The 24999-nt window shown below is 44.6% G+C and overlaps 3 protein-coding genes across 5 annotated transcripts in view; 1 reads left to right on the top strand and 2 right to left on the bottom strand.

Annotated features, from left to right (window-relative positions):
* The window catches only part of LOC144125305 (speckle-type POZ protein-like), an 11802-nt gene extending 3649 nt beyond the window's left edge, over positions 1–8153 (bottom strand). Inside the window, exons 1-3 of one of the 2 annotated variants that reach the window (XR_013313360.1) lie at positions 7522–7856; positions 7076–7266; positions 1963–2454 (exon numbers count right to left, since the gene is read on the bottom strand). Coding sequence is in view for 1 of the 2 variants with exons in the window: in XM_077658567.1 (XP_077514693.1) it covers positions 1963–2454; positions 7076–7266; positions 7522–7531 (693 nt within the window). In the remaining variant the exon portion in view is untranslated. Of the gene's footprint in view, positions 1–1962; positions 2455–7075; positions 7267–7521 lie in introns of both variants that reach the window. The other variant, XM_077658567.1, reaches the window with a different exon arrangement.
* On the top strand, positions 8020–22648 carry LOC144125304 (uncharacterized). The gene is made up of 5 exons (XM_077658566.1): positions 8020–9780; positions 14631–14833; positions 15728–15875; positions 17027–17239; positions 19305–22648. Exons 1-5 carry the CDS (start codon positions 8020–8022, stop codon positions 19653–19655), a joined length of 2676 nt encoding a protein of 891 aa, XP_077514692.1. The 3' UTR covers positions 19656–22648.
* On the bottom strand, positions 22621–24999 carry LOC144125306 (mite group 2 allergen-like Ixo r 2). Of its 2 annotated transcripts, XM_077658568.1 has the most exons (4): positions 24456–24999; positions 23970–24074; positions 23496–23677; positions 22621–22820 (listed from the first exon to the last, which is right to left on the bottom strand). In XM_077658568.1, exons 1-4 carry the CDS (start codon positions 24568–24570, stop codon positions 22734–22736), a joined length of 489 nt encoding a protein of 162 aa, XP_077514694.1. In that variant the 5' UTR covers positions 24571–24999; the 3' UTR covers positions 22621–22733. The 2 variants fall into 2 exon arrangements, with proteins under 2 accessions (XP_077514694.1, XP_077514695.1); XM_077658569.1 differs by having other exon boundaries at positions 23970–24999.

Here is a 24999-nt window from a genome sequence, read left to right as displayed (position 1 = left end):
CCTCTTCTGGGCAAATCAAGAAACACACAAATGACATATTAACATGAAATGCGTATATTTCATTATGCACATGACACCGTAGACCTGCCATGTTATAATTATTTTCCATGTTCTTTTTTCCCTCCTTCGAACTACTGTATAATTTAATTACCTTTCGCAAGCTGAATATTTTGTGAACAAAGCTAAAGTCAAAGCGTCAGGATATTTCGAGAGCACTAAACTTCACAAAAAGGAGCTGGTGGGCCCCTTAGTGCCCCCCTCTTTCCTGTAGGTATGCAAGCTTTCAGACGCTGCAAAGGCGTGAACACATCTGAACACTACATTGTGCCCCTTTCTCACAGCAGTGACGATAGCAGGAACTGAGTATACATACAGAAAAAACCATTAAGGGCTCTCCTTCAGGAAAGAGGCATTCTCTGAAGCCATTCAAACATCTGGCGACCTTTGCTGCCTCAACCAAGACCTAATTACATCCCCCTTTAATTAACATGGGTCACATGGCAAATACAGAATCTAAATCACAGGAGCCATCAAGAGCTCTGGAAGCTTCTGTGCTCGTCACTGGGCTCCAAATATTTCATGCAGGAAGGGGCTCAATATATATAGAGAGAAATGAAGAAAAAAGAACTGCTACAATGGGTCAGGAAGGTTAACATTTAAGCACTTCCCTTCAAGCTGTAACTGAATGAATTAGCCACAAGGAGTGAAGAGAGCCAGTTCTATAAATGAAGGCACTCACTCTCTGGGAAAACAGCCTACCTGTGGGGAGTTACCACCATAGTCTTCGCTTTTAGTTGCAAACAGGAACAAAGTGCTAATTTTAGAGCATCTCCAATAAACAATGCCAGCGTGCATTGGTGTGCCATTTTATCTAAGCTAATTCAACCGGTGAGCATAGGGCTACACTATACTGTGGGCCCATGTGCACCGCATTGGTTTTGGGGCAACTCTGGTGGAACTTTATTGAAGATGCCAATACTATTAGCGACATATTCTGCGGAATTAAAAATTGACATTTTGCCTAATTTATTTGCAGGTTGTGTGCAATTCATGAAAAATGCAAAAAGCAAGTCCTTGCAAGAATTAAAGGGGCTCTGAAACACCTTCCGAGAAGAGCACATCAACTCACTCAATCACTGCATTGCGTTGTCATGAACACCTGAGACAAATAAAACACTTCTACACGCAGCAGAGAACCCACAATCATGCGAAAAAGTTGGCGAGCCCTTTCCGGCGACATTTTTATGCTCACACCCTCCTCCGTCGCTCGCTCAGCGTATAGCAGTTAAGAGATGGCTATTGGTTAGATTCTTTCAGACGTCAGGCAGCTGCCATGGCCGCAGCCAGTAAGCCGCATAGTTCCGGCAGGTCAGGGAGCTCCGCCACCGGGGGTGGAGCCAGCGGAGGAGTGCCTAATGTGCAATAAGTGACGAGATGAGAGGGAAAGGCGCGAAGGCGCTGAAATTCAAATTTTGGCTGCAGATAACTCATCCTGTGCAAGGCACATTAAAAAAATTCTTGCCGGACAATATTCGTAAAGCAGCGTACTTTAAGATCCCAGGCATATCACAACTTTATTAGAGCCCCTTTCAGAGCTCCTTTAAGTCATTACAGTAAGTGTTCTACTGTGTTTATATAGTTTGCATGCACCTATGAAAAAGACGCAAAATAGTGTGTTCTCAAAATATCTGAGTGTATGCATTTTGTGTTCTTGTTCATCATTTAGTACTTCGTCGTGGTGTAATGCCTCAATGTATTCTTATTTATGTAACCATTTCTTTGTAACCTACACACCCTCACCACATAACGACGAAATGGGCCCTGAGGGAACCTAAATAAACGTGCACATATATACAAATTTTGCACCAATACATGTCATTATGGCCAGTTAGACTACCTCAAGAGTATTTCAGTCACAAATATATTGCCACTTCAAAAATTCTTGATTTTCAGGAGGCTCACCTGCTCTTGGGACTCCTTTGTAGGGTGTGAGAACATGGCACCAAACACAGGGGACGAAAGCATCAAGACGTCGCGATGGGCATACAGGTTCCGCTGCTGCACTGTGAGCTGCACGTTGCCGAAACTCTTGTCCTCCAGCAAGCCTGACAGGTTCTTAAGCAGCGGACTGACAGGAATGTCAGTGCGCTTGATTGGCGTATTGGTGCTGTCTGCCAAGAACTCAACCTCAAAGAGAATGCTGAGAGCGTCGCCGTGGATGCAGTGGTTCTCGGGGTTGTAGAGAAATGCTTTGCACAACTCAATCCCCAAGTAGTTTGTGCTGCCACGGTACAGCGTGTGGAAACCATTGTGCTTGTACTGCTGCACAGGTCGCCCTGCATCTCCCAAGAGAGTCAGTGTGTACACACAGTTCCGACCCTGCATCCCTTGCACAGGCACCACACAGATGGACGCATAGTCCTTGGTCAGGTCCAGCCGAAGCTTGAGGCGCAACTGCAAGCAAGCCACAGTGGCCCAGCCAATGATGCCATCACAAGGAAGTACATGCAGTAGAAGAAAATGTCCGCAAAGGGCACCATCACAGGCTTCTCATGTATTGACTGTATGCACACAAGGCTCAGGCAAAACTGTGGCCGAACCTAACTGGATAGCGTATGCCCAACGAGTTTGCTTGCTAAGAGGACAGACATATGACAATAACTAAATGAAGAGAGCAGTGGGGCATGACAGGTTTGCCACAGATGTTTGTGGAATATGAAGCAGCAGTATTTCACAGCACCTACTGGAATCAAACATTTAACAGTATTTATCCTTCACAAAACAACGTGTCCAGGCAACACTGTTATGAAACCAACAACAAAATTTAATTCCTGTGCAAAATCAGAGTAATAGGATCATATACAACAGACACAAGACCGATTTGTATTCTATTCTACGCATTATACTCTAAGCAGCAGTGCAGAATAACATGCATCCTTCATAAAATGGCATGATCCAGATTTTGGAAGCCTTGTAACTACATTCTTTTTAAGAACAGATACTGTGACAACAGCGACTTTGGCATTTTCTGGTTCAACAGCCATATATGGCTACAATTTGCCAAGCACAGGACTCAATTAGAGAGCAGAAATGTACGAAAATCTAAGAAGGGGCACACGATTGGTTTGGTTTATGGGGTTTAATGTTCCAAAGTGACTCAGACTATGAGGGATGCCATAGTGAAGGGCTGCGAAAATTTCGACCACCCGGGGTTCTTTCATGTGCACTGACATTGCACAGTACACAGGCCTCTAGAATTTCGCCTCCACCGAAATTCGGCCACCGCGGCCAAGATCGAACCCACGTCTTTCGGGTCAGCAGCCAAGCACCATAACCACTGAGCCACCGCGGCCGCCTAAAAAGGGGGCACATGAGAATTTGAAAATCAACCAAAAGTCCAATAAATCACAAAGACTGCAGGCATAAAAAAAAATCTGTCAATAAGCATGAAACAGAAACATATCAGTTAGGCTAAATATCTGAAATACCTAGCTGCTAGTTTAAATTGCTTGCATTAAAGGAAAGTTTTGAAAATTTGATAGAAAAAGCATAGGTTCTCTCCTCAAAGAAACAATGTTTGACAATGAGACTGATGCTTGTATAATCTGCATAAGTGTTTGTGTCTTTTATGTTCATATTATTTACAGACAAGCAAAAAGTCAAGTTCATACCCTTATGCACATAAAAATTATCGTGCCACACATCAACTGCACTGGAAACAAATTGCATTATCGCAGCCACTTTTTTGTACTAGAGTAAAGAGGAGTCTGGAATTTTCTTTATCTAAAAACTTAAATATTAATCTCCTTTTCAACCACAGACATTTGAAAACTGGAGGAGAAACTCGAGCTCTGACTGAAAGGTATGGTTCAATAGCGTTGGTGCCCATATATGCGGAATTCGTCATTCACTATTTCAGATTCATAGATCGCTGGAAGTCCTATTACCACTCCTGGCACAGTGGTGCGGCAGTTAAGCGATGCGCGACTGAATGACCCATCAGGTGGCTATCTTGAACAAACCCATTAGTGGGGCTGTGTGTGAGATGATGACACCACCACCGAAGGCCGATTTTGTGCAGAACAGGAGTCTTAACATGATGAAATGATTCAGTGTCACCCCCACCCCCTTTTTATGGCTGCTACTGATGCTGCTGTGTGCCAGCAGATCAAGCTTCGGCAAGACGTGTTTGTTCTGTCTCAGAACTGCAGGCGACAGTGCATGCATTCCATGAGAGGAGGAGACTCCATCACAGAGACACCGTGGCGCTGAGGCAGAGTTGGACCACTGATGCTGTGGTTGCTACCTTCTCTGCAGGTGCAGAAGGGCTTGCCTGTCCTTACTGAGGAGGAGGGGATGTTATTGCTAAGGCGTGAGCGCTCCCTATGACAGTGCACCGAGACTTAAACGCATTCAAACCGTGCTGGCCAAAGGGCACCAGATTTAGCAGGCTGCAAGATCGTTCAAAACTGGGCCTGGCCTGCGATGGGAGCAGTGGGGTTTACAGAGCTTCCTCCAAGTGCACACCCCTACAGTAAGCCAGGTACCAGGCTGAGGGACGCTAGTCAGAATGTTGTAGGATGCCAAAAGCAACTTATAAGGCATGATCACTGTAATGGCATCTATTGTGGAAGCATTTTTTACAACAGCGCTGCCATTACAAAAGGCGTTATGCTGTGACATTTTTTTTTCTGTGGACCTAAAAATTTATCTTATTCAGTTCCACGTTCTGCTTTCACAAGGCCTGTATTGACAAGCACAAGGCTTGAGTCTTCCAGAATCCTGAACATGACGGTGCAGAACTTTTTATATTTAACTTAGTTCACCATTTAATGCTTTTGTCAAGCAGTGTTTACTGCGCTGAACAGGAATTTACAGCGAATCTTTCCTTCCATCAATTTCTTCAATGCAAGAGCGTTAAGGAGCTCGTGTCACAGAAAATCTAGCGTCATCGGCGTTGTTGACCGTGAGCGAAAAATCCATGAAAAATCCCCAGAGACGCAACCTAAGAGGCAGGTGGGCCACCCTGGTCACGTGACCTTGCGGCGTCATCCCAACCTGCCCATCGGATTGTGAGCAAACTCCCCACCATGACGGATGGCAGTTAAATTAATGATTGATCGCTCAGGCAGAGCAACCTGGGTCCCACCAGGCCCATTGATGGCAGCACCTGCCTTTACAGGACAGTGGCTTATTGCTTAACTGCTGGACCACTGTGCCAAGAGTGGTATGAAGGCTCCCAGGGCTCTATGAATGTAAAATAGACAATGACCAATTCTGCATATATGAAAATTAACCCATTAGGCTATCGTGGTATACCCTTAAGACGGAGCTTAAGTGTCCCCTCCAATTTTTGTGCGATATTTTTCTTCCTTGGGTAAATCAGACTTTGGACAGAGTATTATGGGCAACATAGCCATACATGAGGCCACGGCTATACAGCCATGAAGTACACCGTAGTGGAGGGCTCGGATTAAATTAGACTGCCTAGGAGTTCGCCTCCATTGAAATGAAGCTGCCACAGCTGGGATTTGGTCCCATGTCCTCGGGCACAGCAGCCAAACACCATAGTCACTAAGGTTTTGTACAAGAAATGCGAGTTATAAACTTTTATAACTCAAAGGGCTGTATCCTTGATGAAAATCTCACAATGGCAGCTGTTCTTTCTTAGACCAGCAGACTGTATAAGCAGCAACGGTAATCTATTTGGCCAGTGCAATTGCTTCCTCCTTTTTAGAGAGAGAATGCGCAACTTTCGGGATGCTCCATTCTCGTCCACTACTCTATTATTACAAAGCAAACACATTTCCACTGGCTGGTGTCAATGTCTTTTCTATCCTCACCGCTGTTGCAACTGCCCTTATACAACAAATGATTCATTTGTAAAGTTTGCACTGAGCACATGCAGCCTAGGCCATCATCGTTGCTGTCACTCAGAAAGCCTATTTTTTGGCAAAGATGTGCTCACGTCTGTCTGGACCATTCATCACCACTGGAAGTTTCAACACACATGATACAATAGAAACTACCTAACTGCTGGAGACCGAGTCAAACCCACAAAGAGAGTTGCTGCTCGAGTTCTCGCACGTTCAACAAATGTGAGGAAATGTTAATCGCTCCCTGAGAATTCTTCCTACTGTATAGTATGGACATGGTTTCAGTTTAGTGTGCGTGTGTTTCAAAAACCTAGCTGCACCTTGCCTGTAGTCAAAACTTTGTTGGCCTTCCTTAAGTGGCCCAAGTACCCATTGTTCTAAGTTCATGACAAACCAAAATTAAATTAGGTATTTTGCAAAAGCATGAACCTTGATGAGCACATGGTAGCAACACAGCCTTCTTCAAGGGCACACAAAGTGTTAGCAATTTTTTATGCCTCAAATTTTACTTGATATGTACAGCAAGAATTTTTGCAAGATAAGAAGTCACGAGTCTCCATATTTGGTTAGCAGTCACACATGTGTCCCTTTTTTATTTACATAGCTTCCTCGAACAGGTTCTATGCATATTTATTAGAAAGCACTGGTTGCTAAGAACCTATTGGCACCAAACTTTGTGAACAAGTTTGGCAGGTCACGAATTTACAACACTGGGTGTTGAAGGTTAAAGGTCATGTCTGCTGGAGTTATCCTCCTCATGCCAGAAAACAACTGTTACTCTCCAGTACAGCACACTGTAAGATCATAATAAGAGGAATCAATCTGCCAGTAGCCATGCTCGCAAAAGAACATATCTGAAGATGTTTCATAAAGTTCACGTAGGTTCTTTCTGTTCTGAGTGAAACAGTCCGAGAGCCAATGACATAAGTGTACATCTTTCACATACCGCGATTTCAGGGACAGATGCACTAAAAGCCAGCAGCCCTTTTACCATGAAAAATGTATGTCCAAGCCAATACTATCTGGTATCGAAAAAGAATAATAGTTTTGCTTTACGCAACATATATTTCAGAATTTAGGAATATAAAGCAACCGGACTCCTCAAGCCACTGTATGCTCACATCTCAAGCCACCTTAAATATAACTAACTAACTGACAGCAGCAAGGCTGATGCTGATTTCTGAGTGATTTTTCTTTACCAGTGACGAGTCCTTCGGGAACTCCTCGCTGAAGCAGGTGCCGCTTTGGAAGAACTGGCACTTGCTAAAATTCTCGATAGTCCAGTGATGCGAAATGCACTCGGTGTTGATGCGGCTGGTCGACGACGTCCGGCAGCTCAGCGACGTTTTCGGGGTCACCGCCGCAGCACGATCCTGAGCGGATCCCTGTCCTGAAAAATGCAATGCGAAGGCACTGTCAAAACAATGAAAACAAGAATGAGAACACGGCATCGTTTAGGCGTTGCTCAGCGCACTTCTTTTCCGTCGGGTGGGGGCACCCAACGGCCCAATACTTTGAGCACGTTCGCTACACCGCAATACAGGATTCTTCTTTGGAAAGGCATGTTTGTTTTGGAGAGAGTTCAGATACGCACAGATGCTGCAGTAGCTGCTAGTCGAGCGTATGGCCTGCATGTGTCACATACCTGGTTCCATCAGTTCCAGCAACGTATGAGGCGACAAACACGACGAGTTTTGAAGTCCAACAGTCCACAATTAGGAACAATATTCACAAGTTGAACAAGAGTGTGATGAGGCCGCGGACCTCCATCGCGCACGATAGGGTATAAGGGGCCTCTCGCCAGTAAAAACAGCTCTGAAGATAATTCTCTGGAGGCAGAGAAGCTCTGAGGCTACACGTGCATAACTCACACGATCGATATGAACAAGCGAAAAACCTCCGTCGAAAGTGCGCAGCAAAAGCAGAGAATATCAACACAGCGACGAACGACGCCTCACAGCTACTGTCAGATGGATGGCGCTACTAGCGCCACACTCGACGGTATCGATGGTATTCCGTTGTGATTCGTTCGTTTCTGGCGCAGCGGCGTAAAAGGCGGTGGAGGAAACGGAGCCACGGAGCGACGAGTGTCGACGCGTGTTCGCGGTGCAGTCGTTCCTTGTTGCAAACGGATGTTACGAACATGACGATCCAAGTGAATGTAAATTTGGATATGCATCCAACGTGCGTGGACCTTGTGTTTCCGGATGGCGTCCCTAAAGGGGGAAGCGTGCAGCTTAATTTACTGCGCGCTTCTTCCAGGTTTGCGTTCGTAAACGAACGTGAGTGTGTTCCCGTCGTCAGGCAGAGAGCGAGCGTTCTCGACCAGCGGTACCTCGAAGAAAACATCACGGTGCGTGCGTTTCACGAGGATGATGGGCATCCGCTGTGTTTTCTGAAAGCAGCGACCCGCGATGCGGGAACTGCGCTTGGGGAAAGTGCTGCTGCGACAGTCGTTGCGCGGGAAGACAAGCCGGCGGTGCCGGCGGTGTCACACCCAACACTGCCGGTGGTTGGTGAAACGCATCATGTTTCTGACGACGACACCGCGGACGTCGTTGACGAGGCAGTCCACGTTGATGATGTCGTCGAGGAGGACGTCGTGCTGGAAGCTGTTGTGCACACCGAGACTGAAAAGAGTGCGCCGCGATCTCTCTTACCGCCACCGACTACATACGTTTGCGGTGTCTGCCAGTTTCAGACGAAAAACAAGGAGCAAGCCCTGGAACATGTCAGGCGCCACGAAGCCGGTCCCGCCCCTCCCCGTACTCCCGGGAGGGTTCCGTCCGCAAGGAAGAGTACCGCTATCCGCGACAAAATTGACATACCAAAAGGACCTCGTTCAAAGAAGAAGGCTGTGTACAAGTGCCCAGAGTGCAGTAAGCAGTTTCCGGCTGACGGTCTTCTTCGGATTCACATACGCATATACCACGGGGGCCCGCTGCAATGCAAGTACTGCTCGTCCAAATTCCGCAGCGAGCAAGATCTGGACAAACACATGCAAAGCGATCACCTCGACCGCGCGCCTTACCGGTGCTCGTACTGCGCGAGCGCCTTCTTCAGTGCCGACCTGATGGCAGTGCACGAAATAAAGTGTCCCGTCGCCAGGCAACAGAGGCAGACAGTTGCATGCCAGCTGTGTGACTTCACCACGTCTGAGGCCAGCAACCTCTGTCAGCACATACAGGAGGCACACACAGAGAAGGTTATCTACACGTGCGAGCCGTGCGGACACCTCTCGCTCGACTTCACTGTGCACCAAGAGCACACCAAAAGCCATGGATCTGGAGGGAAGGTGGCACCACGAAAACCAGAGCCATCATCCCGCTCTGGGGAACCCGTGCAGTGTCCCCTGTGCAAAAAAGACTTCAAGAACAACCGCACGTTGAAGGAGCACATAAAGCGTCACCCAAGGGCTGTACGGCACGTCTGTGAGCTCTGCGGCGAGGGAATCACTACAAATGTGGCACTTATTAAGCACCTTAACCGGCACAACAAAGAGTCAGCGCGCAAGTATCGCTGCCTGTTTTGCAGCAAATGCTTCCAGACAATCTTCAGCGTGAGCCGCCACATGAAGAACATTCACTTGTTCGACCACGAGCATGGTTGCGAGCTCTGTCCACACAAATTTGCTACCGTCAAGGAAAAAGCTGACCATATGACCAAGGCTCATGTGGTGGCAACACCAAAGGGCAAACGTGTCCACAAGTGCGCAGATTGCAGTTTCGAGACGGAAAACTTGGGCCGGTTTGAGAGGCACCGGGCATCCCACACGGGTGTTTACCCTTATGAGTGCCCAGATTGCCCACGGCGTTTTGCAGCCAAAGAAGAGCTCAGCCGACACATGCATATCATCCACCCTAAAGGACAGCAGAACTGTCCGCACTGTCCAAGGCTATTTCAGGCAGGGTATCTTTTGCGTTTCAGAGTAACTGGGCTCGTTTTTTAGTGCATTTTGATTTCACATAAGCAACTTTCTGCTTTGCACCTCTTGTTTGTTGTGTGTAATGAATAATGGAATAGAGTATCTTGTCACGACACTCACCGGTAAAGCATGTTTTGACCGTAGAACCAATTAGCTTGTGAATAGCAGGAAATGTGGCATAGCTAAGTGCATAAATTTGTGCTATGCTTGCATTATTTGGGCTTGAACATCCGCTATTTTAAAGGCGATATTGCATGGGGCAGCATCAGACTTCATATTGGTATTTAAAAAATGCACATCCATCATGTGCACTTCGGAAAAGGCCATAAAAGGGATACAAAGTAAACTAGTAGAGGGCAAACAGGTCACCTATGACTGCAGCATTCATTGCCCACCTTGCTTCCAGCAGTGAAAGGAAAACCAGTTTTTCAGTTATATCAAGAGGCAAGGCTGGACTTGGACACATGGGTTTAAATTCATTAGCCCAGCTATAGAATGATGCCCAACCCTAGTGTGTAAGCTTCCCTTTTTTTTTTTTAACCTTCATATCGAGGGAAAAATATCAGACACTGCGTTCCTTCACTGTTTGTAAACAACTGGAGTAACACCAAGTTGCTTTTCCTTGTCTTTCCTTCCTTCTTTATCGCATCTCGGACAGCATGATTTCTGGAGTTCCTCCCTGCATGAAGTATACCGCTACCACATGCTAAAAGTGCACTCGAACACAGCTAAGTGAACTAACACAAGTGCACTAGCCAAAGTGCACACCTATTTTGGAGTGCGTTCATAGAACGCACTTTGAGGGCAGGGTACGTAGCCTCTACAGCAGAGATTTTTTTTTGATAAAATGTTATAACAAAATTTGCATAAAAGTTGATGTTACCTGTTGCATGTAATTTTTATTTGTGCAATAGTTTTATGACAGCGACCAGCAATACACCTCACAAAAACTCGCTGTAATCCACCATGTTGTTTGTTGTCTGTATTCTGGATGTGCTAGGAACTTGTCTTGGTTTTCTATGTTATTACTACAAAACAAATTTAATGCGGTCGTGGCCAATAATTAAGTTCATTTTTATGTGCTCCACTGCTCTAAATGAGCACAATTCTGAAGGTGCACTTACAGGTCGCAGTTTCTTTGTTTTTAGCCAGACTCCATTTTCATATTTGTGAACACACTCTGCTTTCCCGCTTAGCACTGCGCAGTGTAAACTGCACTCAGCAGGCTGAAGTGCACTCCCCGTAAATGCACTTTATTAGAGCCAATATAAATCGAGCCAAGGAGAGTCATTATCATCTTGGGGAAGCTAAATCTTGTTGAAACATTGACTCCAGATTGAGACATCACTGCAGGCAGTCTTGTTGCCTCTGCTGCTTTTGGAAAGTTATGTGCCTCCCTAAAAAAATTCTATGCTATCTGACCATGCAATGAGCTGATAAAAATGTGACAGCTTACACTGAAAGTTGATGGCCAGCAGACCGGAATATGAAGAATACGTTGCATCTCGTCAAGCTGTTTATTGGTGAATGGAGCATTGCCCGTAATCAGCAATGTGTCAGAATCGTCTTGTGCAAGCTCTGAATTGCGCATCCATCACTTTGGTATCGATATCTACCTCGAGACATTTATAACTTCCGCATGAATTTCTACAGAGGAAAGACCCACCTTGCTGTAAACATAACCCTCACTTGTTTACTACTCATGTCCTCATTTTGTGCGGACAGCTAGAGGAGAAAAAAACCTATCATTTTAAGAGTATTTACGTTCTTGCCACTTATTTTTATTCCTGGTTTATCGATTCATAAAAATTAAATATTGCGTCATGATTTTGTTTTCAGTTTTCTCTGGTCAGCAGTATACTTAGCTCCTAACTGGGGGGTTTATTTTTTCATTGCCCGTTATGCCCTGGGGAGTTTTTTTCACTGAAAATACCCTTAGCAATTTATTACATAAATCAGATAAACCCTGCTTGCTATTTCCTTACTAGTCACGATATGTTCACCATCGCATGTTGAAATTGCATTGTGTTGATCCTAATGTGTTCTTTTAATGGGGTAGATCTTGAAGCATGGTGCTGTGTCTGAGCAAACATGGGCATGTTTGGCATTGCTGAATCTCCATTACCTAAATTTCAGTCATGTGAAGACTTTTTTGCTACCTGACAGAGAATATAAATCTGTCTATGTAATCATTTCCGCCATACAAGGCGTTGGATTTCTGCTTCCACCAAAACCTTGAGCCATTTACGAGCATCCTTGTAACCTTGACACTTCCTGCCCATATTACCTGATTTTCCTGTCACCTAATGCAAATAATCATAACTGCAGTTATTGTAGTTTGTGTTAATTCAGATAGGTGACAGAAGTTAGCTGATTTGGTGTATGCTGCACGCCTGAAAGAAAAAAAAATCTGACAGGTGGTCATACAGTGTGATGCGACAACTCTGTGTTAGCAGTACTGATTGTACATTCGCTTTTAGTTTGATCGCTTTCCCATTGCGTCTTTAGTTTGTCTTCTGGAGAATGGAGAGGCTGGGGGGTTGGGGGGGTGGGGGGGGGGGGGGCGGCAAAGCCTTAGCTCTCGGCACCTAGGCTTCACATGCTGGACCAACCATTCTGGGGGAGCATCGCACTTATTGCCAGCTCAGTAGAAGGCGAGGTATGTTTTAAGACACGCTGTTAGTTTAAATTCACTGATCTCAAGTCCTTCAATGCCACATAAAATAGACAAACCACAATACTTGGCATTAGGTGGTTTTAGCAGCCACTGATTCATTAAGTACGAAGCAGACACACCCTGCCATGTAGGGGGCTAGGCATGTGAGCCGTGTATTTCATGTCATCTTTACCACTGAAATGATACCCAGATAGTGAATCTTCAAAGCTGGGAATAAGCCATGTTTTAGGGGAAATCGAAAGTTTTTTTTTTTTTTTTTTCCAAAAGGCAGAGTAGGATGTGAAGACAGGAAAGGCATGGTAACTCCGTCGCACTTAGTAGAAACCTGGGCTGCGCGGGAAGGGTTGAAAGAAAGGAGGTAGGTTCGTGTCAATCAGTGTAAGGATGTAGGTGGGTGGACGCAACCCACTTGTGTTCAGAACCATGGTGTCTAACTGGCCATACCCTTGCAAAATACAGCAAGTAAGCAGCACTAAGATTGTTTTCTGGGGAGGCAACTTCAAAATAAGGTGGACGGGTAGAATCACTGGCAGAGCAATAAAGGATTATCGGGACAGTACTTAAAAGATTACAAAAGTTTACTGGGTGAAACAATATCTGCATCAGTTCAACGCAGTTGTCACTCTTTCAGGGTGCCAACCAGTCTTATCTTATCACCTTAATACATCTCTAGGGTTTCTTGGTACTCACCAGACATTCACTGTCCATCTTGAGTTCGTCGCTGTCTTGTGTGTCATCAGCATGGGCATAACCAACTTGGATATAGACATATTTGTTCTTCCTTGTTCTGTGCACGTGACGCTGAGGCTGTAGGGGCCTGATGGCCCTCAGTGATGTAGAAAGGGATCTGTTGACAGCAAATGGTACAGCCTTGCAAAGCATCTGTTTCTTTTGAGAACATTGGAATGTAAAACTTCTGCCTAAGATTGTGCTCATCTGTAGAACTCTGCTTGTTACGGTATTTGTTAACACATTTGTAGCTTTCTATTGTGTTCCACCCAAGTGGTCTCTGCTGTATGTTAAGAATTTCGGCTGGCCTACTGTGTCTGCTTGGCTCAGAACTTACTGTTCACTAGTGGGAGAAAAAAGAGAAGCTAATTATAAGATGTAAACTTGGAAGCGCAAAAAACCGGACGACGGACAGAGTAAGGGAACACAAAAAACAGGTTCACGAGCGCTTTTGTGTTCCCTTACTCTGTCCGTCGTCCGGTTTTTTGCGCTTCCAAGTTTACAACATGCATCACCAACTAGCCCGGCAGCTTGCTCTCCTGAACTAATTATAAGAGGTGGGATAAACAGATTTTTATTTTGCAAGACATTATTAGTTAAAGCAGGATATCAGTGGAAGATGTAGGCCTCTTTTATTTTTCCTTTTTTTTATCTGCATAAAAAGGATATTAATTTCTTGCTAGTTCTCTGGCAGGACTCCTGTCACATGCCCATGCTTTCAGCACGCTTGTGAATGAAACAAGCGCATTCACATCACGCTCTACTCATCATCGTCACCATCAGCCTGACAACACCCACTGCAAGACACAAGCCTCTCCCATATGTCTCCAATTAACCCCGTCCTGTGCCAGCTGCAGCCACCTTATCCCCGCAGACTTCTTAGTCTCATCCGCCCACCTAACTTTCTGCTGCCCCCTGCTACGCTTGCCTTCTCTTGGAATCCATTCCGCTACCCTTGACAACCGTCAGTTATCTTGCCTTCGTATTGCATGCCCTGTCCATTTCTTCCTCTTGATTTCAACTAGGATGTCATGACCCGTGCTTTTTCCCTGACCCACTCTTCCCTTTTCTTGTCACTTAACTTTACACGTATAATTTTCCTTTCCATAGCTCGCTTTGTTGTCCTCAGTTTAAGTTGAACTTTCTTCATTAGCCTCCATGTTTCTGCCCCACTCAGCTGCTCCACATTCAACAATGCAGATTCCTTGTATTCCCAGAAAGCTTCTGTGAAATGTAAATGTTAATTGGCACTAGCTTCAAGCATAATTATATGCTTTTTTTTTTTTCAGTATGCATTCCATTAATGGGGAATCAGATAAGCATGTTTGACATTGGGCAATGGATATGTTTATGCCTATGAATTGTTGATGCAGTTGGCAACAAGTGCATAGAAACATCTGCCCGGTCCTTCTCTCCCACGCAGGACCAGCTGGAGTTTGACACACATCTGCAGCTGCACCGTACCGGTCAGTCTTATCCGTGCACCGAGTGTGGCCACCACTTTGAGAGCGCTGAGGTCCTGCTAGAGCATAGCAAGAAGCGGCATGCTCCAGACCTTGCCTACGAGTGCCGCCTCTGCCACCAGCGCTTCTGCAATATTGGCCAGCGGGTGACACATGTTCGCAAGTGAGTACGCTGTCACTTCTCGCACTACATCTTTGTTGAGGAAGCGGGAATGCGCATCGTGGTAGAGCCTTGATCAAAGCCTGTGAAGCCCAAGGGCTCTGATTCCAGGCCACGCAAGTGGAGCTCTTGTGGCATCCTTGGAAGTCTGAACTTTTGGGATGATGAGGACAAGAGTTCCTGTGACCTTCATGAGATTTGGAGCTCTGACGATGTGTAATGAGCCACTTAGCATAAAGCCCGAGCGATTGCCTTGGGCTCTAAACTTTTGTCAAAAGCTGTAAGTCTTCATTTTGGAAGGACAGTCATTGGAAGCGGGAGACGATTGTAAAAGCAGGGTGAAGAGACAGGAAGAAGAATGTGTGGGTTGGAGAACAAGTGCAAATTTATGATGTCGTATCCGAAGCCAAGGATGGAGATGGACATAGGCACAGGTCACTTAACCTTTGCAGGGTGCAGAACACATATTGTCCCACTTGTTTCAAGTGCCAGTGAACAGACACCGGTGCACCTAGGTAGAGTATTTTTCTATGTTAAATACTACCAAACTATCAGGAAAATCATTCAGCATGTTTTTATCTTTTGCTTCATTCGATTTAATAGAGAAATTGGCCGCGCAGGACAATAACTCAAAGCTTCTAAGAATGCTCGGAGCACATAGATTGAGTTCCCACGGTAAGAAGACGAGCTCAGAATCCTCTTTAGTGCACCTTCAGGGTGTGCCAGTTAGCACAGCTGCACACTTTGCTTCTTCCCTAGCATGTTCATCTATGGCACATGTTGAACTGGGCATTCAAAATGTATAAGTGCAGAAGTCTATAAGCACAGGGTTTTGGCTGGCCAATATAAATTCTGACAGCATGCAATTTGCTAACTGGACTTGAATCCTATATGCAGGTACCACCCACGGGTGCTGCTCAAGTCTCACGTGTGTGACATATGCGGCTCCGCGTTCCGTTACCAAAGTGGCCTGTCGGTGCACAAGCTGGAGAAGCACACTGGACGCGCTGAAGGACGCCTTTTTGAGTGTGACTACTGTGGGAAGGTGAGAAGCTGTGGCAGGCAGTGTTCATTCACCAGTACCTTGGGCGAACAGCTCTGGCTTAGTGCATTGCATGGAGAATGAGACAACTAGTGCACAAACAACAAATTGTTGCAGTCGGGAGTAACACAACTATGTCAGGAAAATGAGGTCACCTAATTTCACTGCTCACTTTTCAGCCGTGAGCTGTTACGATCACTCTACCACTGCTGCCTAAATCTGTGGGCACGTTTAGGCAGCTGCAAAGAAAAACGAGTGACAGCTGGGCTGATTAGTGATAAATAACGCGGCTGGGAACAAAAGAGACGGCGGACAAATTTACTATTCAATCAGGAACAGGGTGTTCTAAAAATGTGCATAAATGAAGAATAATGGAAACGTGAGCTTGTATGGGCTGCTTGCCTGTTAAGCAGTTAGGGGAATACTCTCAGGAAGTTGACACAAGGCACCGTGCTCTCCCTTATTCTCCTCCTCCTCATCATCATCCTTCAGATTATGTGTGCAGCAAGGCAAAGGACATTGCACTCGTGCCTGTCATATAATATGTGCACATTGCCAGTCACTGTGGCCAGAAGCAATGTTGGCAGATTTATATTTTACAAGCACACAGCACAGCTGGAACAGTTTTGTGTAAGCTCTGTGACCAGCAGGTTGAATGAATGAAATCATTAGGTCTAGACTCATGTTGACATTATTTTTACACCAACTCCATGGGAACCAGACTTTGGTTTTGTTTCTTGTTTGTAACATTTGTCGACACATCACAAGATGCAGCGATTCAAGCCAGCACATTTCAACCGGGGCAAAGTGCAAAAGTGCCCATGTGCTGAGATTTCAGTGTTCATTAAAGAATGGCAGGTTGTTGTATTTAATGCAAACTTCATTATAGTATCAATTATAGCTGCAGTGTAGCTCTTAGATGTACAAATAGAAAACACACTATGTGTTCTTGTTACTTTATGGATGCCTAAGGTCATTTTATTGTGAATTAGCAACTATTCAGTTTCCCACATATCCTATCTTGCCCATCTGTTTCTTTTTTTTTTCTGTTTCTTATTGTCCAAACAGTACAAAGAGCTCTTTCAGTGTTAATTTTTAGTTCCGTAAGCTCCAAACAGATCCTGATTTTTCAACACTGCGGCACACATTTGCAGGTGTTCGGGCGGAGCAATGTGCTGGCCATGCATCTGCGCCTGCACACAAATGAGCGCCCCTACCTGTGCCAGCATTGCGGCCTGACCTTCCGCAATCCTACCAACCTCAAGTACCACACCGTCAACATGCACACCAAGAATTATGCTGTCTCCTGTCCCATCTGTTCTCGGGGCTTCGTCGTGCGGAGAAAGCTTGCCAAGCATCTCATGCAGGTCTTTCATGACCTCAGAGTACCTTTTGTTCTTGCCGCCTGCATTTTAGGCATTATATGACTGCTAGTTGTGAATAAAACTGATCAAAACTGATGTTATACCTGCAAGGGAACTCAAAATCTGTGTCACTAAGGCTGTCGATGTTGTGCTATAAATATGTTCTGACTGGCATTTTGTCTGCCTGCAAACTGTAAACTTACTGTGCGTGGTACTGGATGGTTAAGCTATGGACAAAATCAGCCGCAGTTGTTCCAGGACAAGTATAGAAATGATCTTGTTTGCATATCATTAGATGGTTCTAAGTTAGCCATTGTGATCATTTCATGAGCTTTCACTTAGTTTCTATAATAATGGGCTGACAATTGTTTTTCTGCTCATCGCAGAACTTTCGTTTATTGAATTTCAAGTGGTCTCAAAGATTAAATTTTCTCAAACAACCATCAAATAACATAATCCAATTACAGTGATCGGGGTAAGGTAGCCGCAGCTGGCAATGTGCAGGGTAAATGAGAGAGATATGGGGGAGCCCTTTGTTCTGCAGTGGGCATAGTCAGGCTGATGATGGCAAAAATGAATTACAGTGATGAAAAGACACCTGACAGTTGTGAGCTTTGAATCATTTAGCAGTACAAATTCCAAAGCTTGACTGGAGCTTGTCTCTTTAAATTTATGTTAGCTTTGCCTCCTGTGCCTTGTTTCATTTCTGTTCAAGCCGCACTCGAACCCAGCCACTGCAGCAGGTTTGTGGAAGTAGAGCTGATTGCCACTGCTTATGCTTGCATCTTCGCAGAAATTTTTGTGTCATGGGAGGGTAACTTTAATGCCCATTTAAAACGCTGCTTGCCCAAATTTGCAGCCTGTGCACTGGTGCATAAGACGGCTATTTGGCAGCTCGTCGAAGTGCACATATTGTCACTATGTTGAAATTGCAACCTATTCCTCTGTTGGTGTGTGTGAAGGAGGAGAGAGACAGAGCCTGTATCAGTATGAAAGGTACAAAGGTCTTGGCTTCTGGAAGCAAATTTACTAGACTGGCTGTGCAATAAGATTTTTGACATGCTGACAGGATGTCAACACACTGAGATACTGACTTCTAGCTTTGACTTCAACGCACGTGGTAACTTCTTGGTGTCTTAGAATGCCTGTTTAGCTTTCTTTTTATTTAGCTCAGGTCATGTTCTTGTTCCCCACGAGGTGCCTAACTGTTCTTTTCCTCACAATGACAATGTTTCTCTTTCACTTTTCCTGTAATTGGATCCATTGGAATACTGTTTTTGCCCTTCCTGCGATGATCCTGATTGGGATTGGCAGTATTTCTAAGTAAATAAATAAATAAATTTATCATAGTTGTTGACAACATTACCTTGAAAATATATGTTAGTTTTGGATTTGATGAAAAGTTTTGGATTTTTTTGTGTCACTACAGCTTGCTTTGCTTCCGCTACTTGCCTCCAGGAATCCCTCTCGGCTGACCCTTGCGCCATGGGCTGCAGCTCTTTTCTTTTCGAAAATCCAACCTCTAGTTTCACTTATCCTGCATTGCAGGTTCAATGTTCTGCATTTCTGAAATACAAGGATTCATCAGGTCTACAAAATAGGGCTTGACTTTTTTTCATTTGTTGTATGGAACTGAATTCTCGTGAACTGAAAATCTTTTTCAGGATGTCCAAATTCTCTTTCACATTTCGTGTGCTTCACTCCATGTGAATGACAGCTCTGCAATTAAGATATGTACATGCCATGCCTTGTATGCCCTGTACAAAAGATTGCCACATCACTGCAAATGAGTGTACCTGGCTTGCAAGCTGCTGTTTGGTTAATAATAGCAGAGAAATGGAATAAGGAGTATGACCAAGCTCTTAATTTGGATTACCTTTTATTTCACTGCTTTACTGAAAAATAATTACTTCTAAGCCATGTTATGTAAACTTTAACATTCTGTAATGTAGGAATTTTATTAATTGCCTGAAATGCATATGCAACCCGTGCTTCAAGTAGCAGTGACTCGGGGAAGGCTGCATTAATAAGCTTTTTATATAACTCTGTTTTCTGCATTGTCTTGCAGGTGCATAAAGTGGTTGGCGTGGTGAATACATCATCACGCAAGGGACGTGCCAAGCCAGTCTACATTGAAAACACCACTGTGCCTGTGGTGTCGGCAGAGACTGGTGACGACATGGTGCTGAACGTGATGCAGATTGTGGACACTGCCGATCAGGAAATGACGGCCGCCGAACAAAACCAAGCAGTCGCGAGTCTTGACAGCGCCACCGTGGTGACTGATGACGATGCACATGCCACAATTATGGAAGATTCGTTAGTGGGGAATTTTGTGGAGGAGACTGTGGAAATGGTGGACATATCGAATGTTGAGTTTGTTAGCGGGGCAACGGTTGAATGTTATACCATCAGTTGACCAGTCTCAAGACACCCTTGGCTTGGCCTTTGTTTAGAAGGCTCGTGGACAAATGTACATAGACTCACGTACTTGTTCTCAGTGTATGCCTTTTGTTTGAAGCATACTATTTTCACGTTGTTTTTTTTTGCTTGTCTCTAGAGAATGGCATTTCCTTGAAATCGCGTAATAGAATAAGCGGCAAACATGCTCCTGTTGCAAGGGACAATCTTGCACACACTGCTTAACAGTCTCTTAATGTTTATGCTGGCATGCAGTAAAAGACACTGCAATATATGCATAGTTTTTACACTCTTATCTGAACTTTACGTCATGCCAAAGATTATTTACGCATGCAGTGAACTGCAGCTTCTTGTCTTTCGATGCATATTCGTGATTGTCATTGTGATCGTCAGTCGGTTTAAGTTCAGTGTGGAACAAAGGCCTGTTCCAGTGATATTTAGTTGCTGCTTGCTTGCAACAAATGCAGCCACCCAATCTCAACACCCTTCCTGACCTTATCACTCCACATAAGCCTCTGTCACTCTAAAGAGACCATCATTTATTTGTTGTGTGCACATTACATCGTTCCCAATTCTATTCCCTCATTCTGTTATATCATAAACTCACATTTATTCTCTAATCCCTGCTTCTGTGTAGAGCTGTTAACGTTATACCTGTCATTTTTTCTTTCCATCAGCTTCTGCACTTTCCTTAGCTTCTTCGTTGGCTTCCAAGTTTCAGCTGCATAGGTGGATAATGGAGCAGTACGTCAGTTACGTTCAGTCTGAGATAGTGTTGATAAGCTGCCGTTTATAACTAAAGAGTGGCCATTCTTATTCTCCCGTTAAATTCCTTTTCATGGTAAGGGTCTGCTGTACTTTCTCATGGCTTGCAGTGCATCACTACTTACTGTAAAACTTGTTCCTTTGCCATACCCTTGAACATACTTTAGGTATTTTTTAAACTCCTTTTTCTTTGCCTTTTGATGCCTGCAGTCATCCCTTGGGTTGCTTAGTTGGACAACATCATGAGCAAACCAAAGGCAACCGAGGGTTTCCAAGTAACTGTTGTACCTATTTCTTCCAAATGCAATGCTGTAAACAGTTGCCAGCATGCCAGCATGACTATCTCCTTACCTGGCACGTCTTGTGATTGGTAGCATGATTGTCTCCTTACTTGGCACCTCTTGAGGACTACAGTTGCTTTGCAGTGCTCATATATATTTTAGCATATTATTTCATGCTCCCTCAGTCCACTATTTATGCAAGGCCCACAGGACTGCTGGCGTCTTTATTGAATCAAACCCTTTTCCATAATATATATGAAGGTTATGTAAGGGGAATGGGTCTGTTCTGGATATTTCTTTGTAATGTCACTGATGACATGAATGGGGTCTATTGTTGAATACCCTTTCTGATAACCGGTCTGTTTCCTGTGATGCGTAATGTAGTGAAAATTTAATCTTCTTTTTAATGGAGTTCATTGTGCAGTTCTCACCGTAAGCAGCTCTTTTCATTGTTTACTCATGTTCTGGTGGTTTCATTACCGATTGGTTAAGCTTTGTTTATTTTTTTCATTGGCATGGTTCATATCTTGTGAGTCCAGCAGCTTGTCTAAAAGTACACTTGCCCGCTACACACACCCCAGAGTCGTCCACTTTGCATGCATCCCCATGCAGGAAAGTTTCATGTGGACCTTGCATTGTAAAGCAACATTCTTTGCATGCTTTCATGCAACATGCAGAGCAACATACATTCAGACTATGGCCTGTAATGTAGTTCCGCTTGAATGTGTAGGTTCATTGGGGACTTTTTTTTTAGAACAGCACTCTGTCCTGGAAATAGGATGGTTTGTGTGTGGTAGTTTTCCTGTTATGGTTCTGGCTGTGTCAAATAAGTGTATATGGCCTCCACAGCTGGAAACTATTTCACATGCAGCATTCCAATGAAATAACAAAGCAGCTTCTTTTTTTTATATGGCTTTGCAATCGCAGCTGTGTTAATTGCAAGACATGCCTTTACGCATGCTTTACCACAGGTCGTACTGTTGCTCATTTACTGTAGTGTATTAAATACAAACAGTGGTGCAGAAAAACAGAGCTTCTCAAATTTTGTCTTGTATCTAAGTTGCCTTTAATGTCTTTTCAATCATTTCATCTTAATGTGTGATTGCAGTCATATAAATCTGATGGATTTGTGGCTGTTCTAATGAATGGAATGGCTATGAGCATAAGCTGTTTTCTCTTGTTTGTTTTCTAGCACTTGTATGTGGCTTTTTTCACAATTTGTCACTATTTGATTTGAATTCAGTCCAAACTGAAGTTTCACATTGTCATATTCTTAGTAATAAATATGGAGCTTATTTCCTGTTTTACTGCTGCCAAGCCATGAAAGTCAAGTGTTGATATACATTTCACAGTATTTTTCATTGCACTAAAATGTGCATCACAGTACGAGTGCGAAAATATTGCATTTAGTTCTTCATTAGTGTTCCAAGTTCCGTTTTTGTGTTTTTTTCATCCTTGTGAATTATGGACACTGTTAATAAAAAGGGTGAATTTACTCATAAACCATCCTTTACTAGCGTTAAGAACTTGGCTTATCCTGTGGGACCACACACTATGGCAAGCATTCACTTTGAATATGCTTGTCCCTATGTAATCTTTTGTGTGTATCATGTCATTAAAAAAAGGTGATGCATGTTTTTTAAGAAGAATTTGGACATCGACTTGTACTTGTCATCTACAAAAGCAGGCGTGGTGCATCCTCCCATTGTAGCATTTAAAGCTGTTTTGCTGCCTCGTTGCCTTGTGTGTATTAGCGCATGACTGCTTCAGAAATGCTACATGCTCAACTTCCCAACACTGTTAGTAGGTGATCTCATGGTGGCTCTAGTTTTCTGCCATTACCTGTGCTCTCCTTGTATAATACGTGCATGGTGCACTTGGCTTGTCTGTGGCCTCACCTTTGTGGAAAGTCGGGCATACAGATGAGTAAAGAGTGTTTATTGTGCAACAAAATACACCTTGCTAGGTAAGGAATTGTCCTTTCGATGCAATCGCTGCCCATAGGCAATCTGATGTAGGCTGCCAGATACTCATGGTCTGGTTACAGTCACAGTAGTGGTTCCACAAGCCATGAGACCCATGTTGCCGTAAACCCGCCAAACTGTCACAGCTGTGACCTGCAGATGACGACAGTGGAGATGTTCATTCTGCATGCAGTGCTCACAAACTGATATTTTCTTAAGTTGGGGCTGATACTGCTAGGGCAGCTTGACCATAACCTATCTGCCTATGTCGGACTGCAGTTATATACACCTATTTATTTTTTTGCGTAATTGTCATTCCAGTGAAGCAGCAAGGAATTATTTTGTCATCAGAAGATTTGTTGTTTGCTAGAAATGCATGCATATGCAACAAACCCAAGCCATACAGTTCTTGTGAAACTCTGGTAGCAGCCGCCATATTTGCATGTGTGGCAACTTAAATGTAGACACTCATTTTAATTTGTAAGTGCAGCTGTAGGATCACTCAAAAGGAGTAATTGTGTTCCTTTGCTTTAAGGACAATTGCTGTCACCATAAGTTTGTGCATACATGCAATGACATGCAAATGGGTCTTGCTTCTGTCCTGTCTACTACATTGTTGCTTGTCAAGAAAGCTACACCAACTGACCTAAATTACTGCGCTTGAGCTGAAAGGAGACTTGGAATCCCTAATAATATTTAGTGGAAAGAGGAGGGCACACAGGCATAAAGTCCGCCCCTTCATTCAGTGTGTCTGCGGTTCATTGTGCCAGGGTGTCTGATTAGCTAGTGGTGATGTAGTTCACTTTGTCTATGCGGTCGTGGTCGTACCGGTGGCACAAAGTTGTACACATGCACAGGCACAGTGCCGCGAACAGGCTGTCCTTCGGACACCGGGCAGGTGATGTTGGTGGCCATGAGCTTGCAGGCGTCCCTCTCGACACCCGGGATTGGCAACTCGAGGCCGAGCAGACGCACACGGGGGTCTAGGCGCACGAAGGAGCTGTTCTGGTCTGAAATATACGTGAAACATACAAACTTCTTTACGTAGCAACTGTTTTCAATGACATATTATTAACTGGTGCTTATTTTTGCCGGCAGCGATGACTTTTCACATTCTTCAGGTCCCACCAATAAGAACCTGATTAAATTTTGTCATAACTAATTTACACTTGGTTAATCTCGCAGTTAACGCGATGTTAATTCAATTAATCGTACACGGACGTGTAAGTGTTATAAAAATTGTCAACGAGCAATGGCACAGCTGGCTGTATGCTGAGGAACTCAACCGGCGAACCAACTCACTGGAGAGTAGCTCGAAGGAAATGTTGATGCTGGAACCGGCCGGCACGGTGCACGGGTCGCTGTTGCACGGGCTCACCACAAGGGACCGGATGGCTTTGCCGCCCTCTTTCGATCCATGGTAGCCCGCCATGTACAGGCGCATGCCAGATTCAGTTTCCACGCGCTGTGGGAGCAGCTTTGCTAAAACTACGCGTATATTTCTTCACGTGAGAATCTCCCTCTATTGCATACATGTGCATATCTTTGGACGACGCCTTTCTGTGACTGTACCTGCTGGTATCGCACGATTCGTCGCACGCATATCATCAATTTGTTAAATACATGCATGCAGCTGGCCCCGCAGGTCACGCTGTTATGAACGACGCAGCAGCAACAATGAATTCGCGCACATTGCACGAACCTAATGCGTGGAAAATGTTTCGCCCAGGTATAGCTACCTTCAGCACTCTACTGAACGCATGCTAGCTATCATATACGCAGCCACACCTGTACAGTTGCTGAAGCGAATATATCGCTGTGCCACAGTCGGCATGATGCAGGTACTCGTAAGCAGGAATAAAGCCACTACGCAACACATTCCGCGGAACATAAAGGCGAACATACAAGCCAACCGATTAAAGCGAAATTAGGTTAAAACGACCGGTACTGTGCGTCTGGCGTAACCACCAACACTTCGAACCGTTCCTCGTACAGCGCGTGCTTGTGAACGCACACGCGAGGCGGTAGGCTGGCGATGCGTTCGTGTGTCGCCGAATGTCGAATCGACAGCAGGAAGCGTTCTCAAAAATCTTGAAAAATCTTGTACGAATCACCAGTGTGGTGAATGTGATTTTGCTGCTAACTAAGCATCTTCATGGAGTTTGCAGGCGTCCGTTGCCATGCGGTTACTCAAACACACAATGCGCGGTTTTGTACATTCGAATATTTACTGATCCGGAGTTTCCGGGTTCGAACCCGACCGCGGCGGCTGCGTTTTTATGGACGAAAAACGCTTAAGGCGCCCGTGTGCTGTGCGATGTCAGTGCACGTT

Source organism: Amblyomma americanum, chromosome 3, assembly GCF_052857255.1.
Source record: "Amblyomma americanum isolate KBUSLIRL-KWMA chromosome 3, ASM5285725v1, whole genome shotgun sequence".
NCBI lineage: Eukaryota > Metazoa > Arthropoda > Arachnida > Ixodida > Ixodidae > Amblyomma > Amblyomma americanum.
The sequence above is the reverse complement of the archived record's forward strand: the minus strand, read 5'-3'. Positions and strand labels throughout refer to the sequence as shown.